Raw genomic sequence first — 11,389 nt, 5'->3', positions numbered from 1 at the left:
CGGCTTAAGCCAAGAGAATTCTAAGAAATTACTAGAACCACTAGGGACCTACAGTAGATTACGGTAAATTAGTAGCCTCTGCATGCCCATACTTATAATTCCATCAGTACAATGAAAGCTATGAGTTTGAAATGTACTGTAACTTTTCAGTTTTTCAACTCGTGCGCTAAAGATTTTGCCTTTCAAAATCAATCTTAGAAATGGACATTTCACAGGCTAATTGTTTTGCAACCAAAACACAGTGAAACAAGCTAATCATAAATCTGACTTTTTGTCACGTTAAGCATCGCAAAGTTATCAACATCCCAGCTATTTTTAACCTCGACCCCCTTCCTCCCAACCCCCAATCATTTGCCCCAGGCCAGAAGACCTGAGCCAGCTGACAGATGCTCAGACAGAGAATGCGGGTGGGATTATGGGTAAAGCACAAGTGGATGTCTGTTACATCATCTAGTCACATGACTTCCCCCAGTGTCAAAGGATAGTAAGAGGTCAATCTTGCTGCGATAGCCACGGTACCAAAAACCCATTTACACCTACAAAAAAAATGCATACACGTCCAGGGAATCAGGATAAGCATACATGAAACAACTGCATAACTCGATTCTGCATCTCTTATGTATCTCTTATGGTGAAATAACACTGTAAGAGTGAGAATAGTAACGTGTGAGGAAGGGAGAGTCTTGTGCCAGCCAGACTATAATCCCTAGTGACCATGGCCTTGCTCTATCTATCCCATGCTGGGCATTGGACAGCTGCTTTCACCATAGGAAGTCACAGCACTGATCATTTTAAAGTTAATAGCCTCTCCTTCAGCATCACTTGCATATCTGGTGTGTGAGTGTGTTTGCATTGTATGTAGGACAGAGGTAGTAGGGTGAAGTTGCCCCTAGATCCTGAGCTTGGGTCAGTTTTGCATTTCCCCACTAAATGGCGAAGGTCGGGAATGGGGGACAGAAAGCTGATCCTAGATCTGTAAGCCTTCCTAGGGGGAACTTCACCCCCAGAGCTATATATGTATATGTTAAGGTGGCTTGACTGACTAGAGAACTGATCAGAGTTCCAGTGATCACTTGGAGAGAAGTGAAGTTATCCTGCCCACTCAAACACCCAACACTAAAGTAACCCATGGCTACATATTCAAATGTATATATACGACTCATCCCAAGGTAGCATAAAGGTGGCAAATGATGTGCTTCAACTGTTGGAGAAATAGAGAGTGAGTGCAATTATTACTTATGAAATTGGGTCTCATTAATAATTTCCTATCTATTTCAATTGAATGTCACAAGCAGATCACAAATTGTCCACTTGCAGGTCTTACTAATTCCCTATTCCTTTATATATGGCTGTATGCATATCCATAAAAGCCAATGAATTCCCTAAATCTCTAAGGTCTCCCTGGGACATTCAACGGCTCACATTGAAGCATATTGAACTCATTCCTATTATGGAATTTACATGTGTGAACGTCAGTGCAGGCTGCTGGGGGGATGACGGCTCGTAATAATGGCTGGAATGGAGTAAATGGAATGGCATCAAGCACATGGTTCTCATAAGGCAGCGCACAATTGGCCCAGCGTCGTCCGGGTTTGGCCGGTGTAGGCCGTCATTGTAAATAAGAATTTGTTCTTAACTCACTTGCCTAGTTAAATAAAGGTTCAATTTTTAAAAATGTACTAAATCAAAATGAATCTGTTTGATACCATTCCATTCACTCCGTTCCAGCCATTATACTCCATTCCAACCATTATTAGGAGCCGTTCTCCCCTCAGCAGCCTCCACTGGTGAACATATGTCCTACATGAAGAGGAATCACCAACTCATAGGCTAAACTGGAAGGATGACGCAAGCCCTAACCGTGCTTTCCTTATCACACCTATTAGTCACAGTGACACATACAAACACACACACACACACACACACACACATTAGTAGGGATGGAGTATTATATACTGAACAGGAAAGTCATAACATTAATGTCATCATTCATAATAAAGAGCATTGCTAAGAGCTAAAATAAGATGGGTTGACTCACATATATATTTTTTAACCCTCACATAACCCATCCCTGAAAATATAGGCCTAAACCTAAATCCATGGCACGGTCAACTCTATAAGAGGGAACAACGCGTATGCTAATGAAACCTAAGGCCATCAAATAACATGATTCTTTGTGTGTCTACTCACTTTGACGCGTTAGGAATAGAGGGAATACCTCCACACCTCGTCACACGGCTGTGTCTGTCCGCGCGGGTTCTCTTCCATACATGGGTCTTCAGGAGTCAGCGAGCCTCTGCTCTGTTCTTCCCGCCCTTCCGTTCATGGCCACTCCGCTCTCAATTGCGCAGGGGCTATCACATAAGGAGAAAGGGGTCGCCGGGCGCAGTGGCACTTGTAGAGTATAAATTGGTGTCTGCCCTCACAAGTCTACCGCATGCTCATTCAGAGGACAGGCTACTTGGTGAGTACCTGACAACTTGTCACTCTATTACGGTAAACTTGTAGCCTAGGCCTAGGTTGGAGCCACTTCAAAGATGTTGAATTGGACTTCTCTAGTTTGCAACCGGACAACTGGATTTAATGGGCTTTCATTTCAAATTTGACAGCTTGAATTTTCAAGACACTTCTTTTTTGCTGTTGAATATTGATAAAATAAACAGCTGTTGTTGCCTAAATGTTGCACATATTTTATTATTTTTATTAGTCTGTTTTCCATCAGATTCAGACCTACAAGCGAAATTGATAACCAATAGATAATTATTATTGTTAGATTAATAATACATTGATTTACAATGTGCTTCCCAGTCTAGGGTTTTAAAAGAAATGTAAATAAATAATGACCTAAAACAAGTTTGTTAGACTTGTATGGCCCTTATACCGTAGACCTATGCTGATTTTCCCTTACGAAAAATGTGTCAACCCCTACAAAAATGTAAATTTCCTGTTGATGCAGGATTATTTTCCTGCTGTAGCAAACTGGCTAAAATTAAAAGCCTACATCTGTAGGCCTAAACTTAGCCTTAATGTACGTTTTGTCAAAACAAAAACTCAGCTGACATCATGTGTGACGACGATGAGACTACTGCCCTTGTGTGCGACAATGGCTCTGGTCTGGTGAAGGCTGGCTTTGCCGGAGATGATGCACCTCGCGCTGTGTTCCCCTCCATCGTTGGTCGCCCCCGTCATCAGGTAAGGTCCACAGCATGAAAGCAATGAAACACTCATGAGGATGCAACCTTCAAACTGGGTTTTTTCCAGACTTAATTGTCCATACATTATGCATTACCCTTGATAATCATCTTACAATTGTATTTGACCTTACCACTGGACCATTTAATTGTGAATGAATGTCATTTGCTATAATAGATTACATTTATTTGTCCCTCTGTTTGACTTTGGGGAATTGTGTTTTGACTAAGTTTATTTCCTTCCTTCCTCTACAGGGTGTGATGGTGGGTATGGGTCAGAAGGACTCTTATGTAGGAGACGAGGCCCAGAGCAAGAGAGGTATCCTGACCCTCAAGTACCCCATCGAGCATGGCATCATCACCAACTGGGACGACATGGAGAAGATCTGGCACCATACCTTTTACAATGAGCTGCGCGTGGCCCCCGGGGAGCACCCCACCCTGCTCACAGAGGCCCCCCTTAACCCCAAGGCCAACAGGGAGAAGATGACTCAGATCATGTTCGAGACCTTCAACGTGCCCGCCATGTACGTGGCCATCCAGGCCGTGCTGTCCCTCTACGCCTCGGGTCGTACCACAGGTGAGAAGCAGGCAGAGGAGAAATACTCTGTTCCATAACATGCAGATGCAGTTACATTTAAGAGGTGCAATACTGAGTCCCATGCAACCTTTCCTTGTGAAACATAGATTACACCATTAAACATGAAGCTCTTCTATGCTATTTCCATGGTTTACATATTATTCGGCCTCATATTATAGGTATTGTGCTGGACTCTGGTGATGGTGTGACCCACAATGTCCCCATCTATGAGGGTTACGCTCTGCCCCACGCCATCATGCGTCTGGATCTGGCCGGTCGCGACCTCACTGACTACCTGATGAAGATCCTGACTGAGCGTGGCTACTCTTTCATTACCACTGGTTAGTCCGTAATTCCCGGGGCATATATGATAGGAGGATACGGTGTGTTTGATATTGAATGGTAGTCCATTGTTATTCACCATTTAGACCGAACCGCTACAACTTTGAATCTTCTATTGTAACTGCCGAGCGTGAGATCGTGCGTGACATCAAGGAGAAGCTGTGCTACGTGGCCCTGGACTTTGAGAATGAGATGGCCACCGCTGCCTCCTCCTCCTCTCTGGAGAAGAGCTACGAGCTGCCTGACGGTCAGGTCATCACGATCGGCAACGAGCGTTTCCGCTGCCCCGAGACCCTCTTCCAGCCTTCTTTCATCGGTAGGGAGCTTAGAAGTGTTGTGTAACTCATTGACCATCAACACATTTTGACTTCTTTAAAAGGCAAGAAAATGCCCCTTTTCTCACACAGCCTTCACAACAGCTACATGAGACATTACACCAACTACTGCCAAACATATGTTTTTAATAAAATGGTGAGGGAGTTGTCCATTTTAGCACCAGTTAAACCTAATCCAGAGCATTCGCTTACAATATGTTCTCTTCTATCTCACCAGGCATGGAGTCTGCTGGTATCCATGAGACTACCTACAACAGCATCATGAAATGTGACATTGACATCCGTAAGGACCTGTATGCCAACAACGCGGCACCACCATGTACCCTGGTATTGCTGACCGTATGCAGAAGGAGATCACCGCCCTGGCCCCCAGCACTATGAAGATCAAGGTAAATATTATTCTCAAGCCTCAGCTGCATACTGAAGACCACAAACTGACCATCTAAGACCAACCTGACTACAATCTCACATTTTTATTTTAATGACCAATCACGGTAACACAAATAATGAACTGTATGATGCATTATAACGCACTACATATTGAGAGGACTTTTGCTTATTGGTTTTCCCTCTTCCCCCTCCTCTAGATCATCGCTCCCCCCGAGCGTAAGTACTCCGTCTGGATCGGCGGCTCCATCCTGGCTTCCCTGTCCACTTTCCAGCAGATGTGGATCAGTAAGCAGGAGTATGACGAGGCAGGCCCCTCCATCGTTCACATGAAATGCTTTTAAGCTCCTCATTGACAAATTGCTCTCCCCTGCGACAGTCAGACGCCCACGGATGCAAAAACTCTGTACATTACCTCCGCCTATGGATATGTTGTTTATGATCGATATGCAAGTTACAAATCCAGACAGGCCCCTGTTTTATGTTTTGTCAATGATGTACAGTTTGTTTACACCAAAGTGCAATTTATATTTTGTTATTTTACTGGTTCCTGAATTAATTTATATGATGTGGATATGTATTTGCTTTATAAATAAACAATACCTAGGATTTTGTATACCATCTCCATCTCATCTATCATCGTTCACAACCTGAGGGAGCATATTGGTTATTGTTGTTTCATAATTCAGGAGAAACATACCTGTTTACACATAGGCTATCCATTGATAATACAGGCTAACTAATTCCTAGTAGGAAGATTAGTCACATAGTTAAGTCCAGTCACACACATAAAAAATAACTACTTGTGGCAGTCCACTAAGTAAGTTGTTGCTATCTTTAAACCATCTGAGGCAACCCTTTAAAGCGTTACTCAACCTAATCGCACAGCCAAGCTTATCTAAGGAATTGTCCTGGTTTTCATACCAACAAATGCTTAGGGTACTGTAAAACAATGGATTGTTGTTTTGCCTTAAACAGACAAAATGAAAACATCTGTTTTTAGACAGACTATAGCCATCTGAAAAGGATATCATGTGTAGGATGTCTTGTCGTGGTCAGGCGTCGATTAATGCTTAGCCTTGCAGGAATGTTTCAATCTGCATTCCCTCCCTCCTACATTGCAACAATAATAATCTACGGAATACAGACTGAAACAAAGCAATTCCCCCTCTTTCTACCCCCCCCCCCTTTTTCGCTCTCTCTCTCGTTCTGTCTCTCTTCCTCTGTTGCCACTATTCGTTCTGTCACTGTCATGTGGTTGTCTTACAGGCAACAGCCATCCCCCGTGATTTGAGCTTATAACCAATTATTGTTATTAAAGATGAATCTGCTGCAGTATACTTGGAGAATAATGAAACAAACAAAAAAAACTGGTGTGTCTGGCCTCTCTCCACCAACCTGTCTGCGCGTGACGCAAGGGTAGTCTACTTAAAGCAGGATTAGCGCCATACCAACATTACACTCAACTGCCCTCCATTCAAGCACGGCGCGACCTGGCGTCCAGCGCTCGCCATCGAAAATAGGAGGGCTTTCTACTAATCAGCACTCAGACTCGCGCGAGCAAAAGTGCTTGGGTTGTCAAGTGATCTTTTAGCAGAGGCGCAGAAGGCAGAAGGCAGGAGCGCACGCGGCAGCGGCGCGTTACCAATGCATTCTCCAGATATTGGAGCATCCGGAGTGTAAAACAAGGGAAACAATAGATTCCACAAGAACGGTGCACGGTGTGCTATCATCTCCAAATGAATGACAATGGGGGAGTGGACGATATTAGAGCGTCTCTTGGAGGCAGCTGTCCAACAGCACTCTACTATGATCGGAAGGTAAGAGGGAACGTGAGGATAGCTTTGTAAAAGTATTACCATGAGTGTGTGTTTGATGACCAAGTAGGTTACTATAAGCGATTAAGCTGAAGAACGGTACAAAAACGCAAAAAAAAACAATAAAGATTCATGACTATGCAAAAAAATGTGAACCAATAGGGAATCATGGCATAAACATAACATTCAAGAATAATGATTTTGGAAACACTAAATTTGCACATTTTGTTACAAGAGAGCTGACCGCTTGAGGTGAATAGTGCTGTAGCGCTTTTCTTTCAGAACTGACTAGTGGCTTTCAGCACTGGACAGCTCCCAAGCGCCCGTTTTGTGCATTGGAGCCAGTATTAGTTTGCCATCGCTAATTGTCTATCTGTTTGTTTTATGATTAAGCCGATCAACTCTGCACATCTTAACAGCAACATTTTGATTTTGTGCTTGCTTGTTTTGTAGGATCCTCCTAACAGTGGTGGTGATTTTCCGGATTCTAATCGTTGCGATCATTGGAGAGACCGTCTATGATGACGAGCAGTCCATGTTTGTGTGCAACACCCTGCAGCCCGGCTGTAACCAGGCTTGCTACGACAAGGCGTTCCCCATTTCCCACATCAGATATTGGGTGTTTCAGATTATTCTGGTGTGCACCCCCAGTCTCTGTTTCATCACCTACTCCGTGCACCAGTCTGCCAAGCAGAAGGAGCGCTTGGAGCGGGGGTATTCCACCGTGTTCCTCTCCTTGGACAAGCGCCAAGATTCCATCAAAAGAGACGACAGCAAAAAGATCAAAAACACCATTGTAAATGGAGTACTTCAGAACACGGAGAACTCCACGAAAGAAGCCGAGCCCGACTGCTTGGAGGTGAAGGACATCCCAAATTCGGCCATGAGAACTAGTGGAAAGTCTAAAATGAGGAGGCAGGAGGGCATCTCAAGATTTTACATCATCCAAGTGGTTTTCCGAAACGCTCTAGAGATAGGGTTCCTGGTGGGTCAATATTTCCTGTACGGATTCAATGTCCCCGCGGTATATGAGTGTGATCGATACCCCTGCATCAAAGATGTAGAATGCTACGTTTCAAGACCCACGGAGAAGACTGTGTTTCTGGTTTTCATGTTTGCGGTCAGTGGTGTCTGTGTGCTCCTGAACTTGGCTGAACTCAATCATCTTGGGTGGAAGAAGATCAAAGTAGCTGTCAAAGGCGTGCAGGCCAGGAGGAAGTCCATCTACGAGATCCGTAACAAAGACATGCCTAGAATGAGCATGCCCAATTTCGGCCGCACTCAATCAAGTGACTCTGCCTATGTGTAGCATATTGAGAAGGCCCAAGACAAGCCTCGTGGACACCGGTTGCGTCAAACTGTATGGGTTCTCGCGGAGGGCCATTCATTTCAATGGGTGGCAATCCACACCACTGCGACTCATCTGCTGGACAAGGTTGTGGTGCGTAGCACTGCGTGCAGTGTGTCGCATGCGTTGGATTTTTCCAACTGGTGTATTGCTTTGCTGTGTGGTATCAGACACAGAAGTAGATAGACCACCGAAGAAGTTGCAAATATGTAGCGTTTTTTTTTTTTTTTTTTGCATGCGGCTTAAGTGCGACAGCTGTGCATTTCAGCACCACCGAACAGAACAATTGTACAAAGAATAAAAATATATTTAACAAGAATGTGGTGTATATTTTATCACACCAACTTCGCTTGGTAGATCGATTTTATTTGTCTTTTACTGACAACTAAAAAACAAACGGACCAAACGTTTGTCATATATTTATGAGAAGGCACTGATGCAACGTTTATAGATGATGGTTTAGCCTATATTTTGTAAAGCGCTTCTTAGAAGTATATAATGTATGTGTTGACATTCACTCTGTCGTTCACTTCAGCTGTTGAACATAGAGTAAATACTTGCACTATATATGAATAATGAGGCAAAATATATACAATGTGTGCTGTGATGGTGTTTTTACGACATTCCGCCGGATTTAAACACCATATACCATTATAGCAATGAAACACACACATTATTTGGCAGTTTTAGGGTCAAATGTACTCAAATGATATACATTCTTCCAGTATATTACTCATCTCACATCTTTGTTGTCAGCACTATCGTTGTTTCGGTCGCCTGAGTTTGCACCATTGACCTTAACCTATGTGATCACTCAATTGGGGGGTAGGGGCTTGGGACTTTTAAAATTCATTTTTTCTTTATTTTATTTACACCCAGGCGCCCATTGCTTTCGTTTGTGGGCAAATGGATTTTCTTGATTTAATGTCATCAAGTGCCATATATGTACATAAATATAAACATTATAAATGTATAGAGTATTATCATCATCATAACAGCAGAATTCTGTAAATTCCTCTTTTGGATTAAACGCTGTCAACGTATATGATTTGAATAGCTGTGGTTTGTATGGAAATGGTATGCTACTGCTATATTATCATCCCTGGTTTCATTTGGCAACATGAAAAAACAAGCAACCTTTGCACATTCAAAAAGTATTGATGAGCAATTAGTCATATAGACTAGAGCACAAATCTGAATTGGAATCAATCCGATGATAGGCAATAAATGTTTGCCCCTGGTGCTACCATTTTCCAAAGCAATCATCGATGTAAGATCATACCGAAAGGTGATCCTATCCACAAATAAAAATGTAATTCATGTATACAAGATTTGTGTCATGTGTGATGCTTTCAAATTGTACAGCAGATACACACAAAGCACAGTAAACACCGTCAGCACAATTATGCCCTGTTTGCTCTTAAACCCTTGCAATCAATGTTTCAACAAGAAACTGATTTACTGTCTACTCTGTATAATTCCAACAGATCCTTCAGATATGTACAGCAATACAGCAAGTGGTATCGAAACATGGGGAATTTATACACAGGTTATACCACAGGTTCCCGATTGACATAGTCAACACCTGACAGACTGACACAGACAAAGTCTGCAGAACTCATTCTCTAACCTAACGTAACAGGCGTAGAAAGAAGCCTAGGCGGAGTCCCTTCCGTTTTTCAAGGGAAATGGAAGTCAGATTAAAAAAATAAAATAAAAACATTGTTTCCCTGAAAATGGGCAACATCCGCTTTGTTCCAACGCCGCTAAAGGTGATCATTCTGTGACCACGTGGTTGACAGCTTCATCCTCTACCTAGACCCTACCCCGCCCGGCCCGTCAGCCACATTTGCATCCGTTGCATCCACCTCATCCTCCTTGGCTGCTGTTGGTCATAGAGGTTGAGCGGTTCAGCTCTGTTGGAAGCTGAGAGGTTGCATCCCGCACTACCTCAAGGTCACTGAGAAAAGTGCTGAGAGTTGAAACCCATATCCCCAGAGAGTCAGAGTGTTCCCCTGCTGACCAGTCAGGATGCGGGATGCATGAGTGGGGAGGGGGTGGTGGATTGGTGGACAGGTACGGCTGCCAAGATGACTCGACAACTCTGAAGAGCAAAAATCGAAGAGCCAAGGCACTGACAGATCAATTTCAAAATCAGCAGGGACTTTAGATGCTCCTCAAACTCTCCGACATGAAACAAGCGCCGCTCGTTTGGCTACTGGCGGCCCCACCTCTCTCTCTCTCTCTACTTTATTGGCATGGCGTAACAATGTACATATTGCCAAAGCTTACTTTGGATATTTCTCTCTCTCTCGTAATGTTACCTGATGGTTATTTTAACACCAAATATTGGTATGAATGCTTATTCTGTGTGTGTTTCCTGCGAAGAGTACAAAAACCAGCAGGAACCACTCAGAGCTCCTTCAGATAAAGCCACTCACCATAAATATTCATACTCAACTTCCTTACAGCACACATTAGTGATCAGTGGACTGTCTTTCATATAGGCCATCTACAATCGTAACAAATCACTATGCCCTTTTCTGAAAATAACTTTTCATCATGAGGACGTTTTTATCTAAAACACATTCAGAGTTTTATCATGGTGTCCTTGGCATCATACGTTACAATATGTTTCCAAATGGGTTATGATCATACACAAACATCACGCATCTTGAGAGCTTAGTCGGAGGAAATGATAGGCAGATTCGTTGTGTGTCTAATCTTGGAATCTCTCAAGATGAGGGATGATTGGGTATGATCATAACACATTTGGAAACATATTGTAGCATACTGACATCAATGCACACAGACAGGAGGCAGTCACGGAAAGAGATGACAGAGAGAAGCAGCTAGGCAGACTGTCTGATGTTGAAAGCACTGGTCACATCTATAAAAGACTGTGTGTGTGTGTGTGTGTGTGTGTGTGTGTGTGTGTGTGTGTGTGTGTGTGTGTGTGTGTGTGTGTGTGTGTGTGTGTGTGTGTGTGTGTGTGTGTGTGTGTGTGTGTGTGTGTGTGTGTGTGTGTGTGTGTGTGTGTGTGTTCGTGTGCTCATGCTTCAGTTCTGTACCTCACTGTCTACTAGGGGCTATTCCTCTAATAGAGACACAACCATAAAGGAGAACAATAGCCTTCTTGATATTCATAAGGGCTTATGATACTTGTGTAACAATATTTCCGCACTGCAGAGAGCTGCATCAGTAGACACTGAAGGATACATGCTCTTTCCATGCCATAGGTGAATCCCGGTGAAAGCTATGATCCTTTATTGACATCACTTGTTCAATCCACTTCAATCAGTGTAGATGAAGGGGAGGAAGCAGGTTCAAGATTGAGATTAACAATTGAGACACGGATTGTGTATGTGTGCCGTTCAGAGGGTGAATGA

General features: G+C 43.3%; 1 protein-coding gene and 1 pseudogene across 1 annotated transcript; both read left to right on the top strand.

Moving 5' to 3' along the window:
• Positions 1-2,474: 2,474 nt before the first annotated feature.
• LOC110529789 lies at positions 2,475-5,453 on the top strand (annotated as a pseudogene).
• Positions 5,454-6,117: 664 nt separating this feature from the next.
• Positions 6,118-9,321, top strand: LOC110529787 (gap junction delta-2 protein). Its single transcript, XM_021612321.2, has 2 exons — positions 6,118-6,655; positions 7,106-9,321. The coding sequence occupies exons 1-2, from the start codon at positions 6,579-6,581 to the stop codon at positions 7,959-7,961; spliced, it is 933 nt and encodes a 310-aa protein (XP_021467996.1). The 5' UTR covers positions 6,118-6,578; the 3' UTR covers positions 7,962-9,321.
• Positions 9,322-11,389: the final 2,068 nt, after the last annotated feature.

Source organism: Oncorhynchus mykiss, chromosome 8 (genome assembly GCF_013265735.2).
Source record: "Oncorhynchus mykiss isolate Arlee chromosome 8, USDA_OmykA_1.1, whole genome shotgun sequence".
Lineage (NCBI taxonomy): Eukaryota > Metazoa > Chordata > Actinopteri > Salmoniformes > Salmonidae > Oncorhynchus > Oncorhynchus mykiss.
This window is presented reverse-complemented; position numbering and strand designations above follow the sequence as displayed.

What these genes read in the sequence shown, in the direction of transcription:
- LOC110529787 (XM_021612321.2), top strand. Translation starts at nt 6,579, where the DNA reads ATGACAATGGGGGAGTGGACGATATTAGAGCGTCTCTTGGAGGCAGCT. An exon ending in CACTCTACTATGATCGGAAG is followed by an intron (nt 6,656 to 7,105) that starts GTAAGAGGGAAC and finishes CTTGTTTTGTAG; the next exon opens with GATCCTCCTAACAGTGGTGG.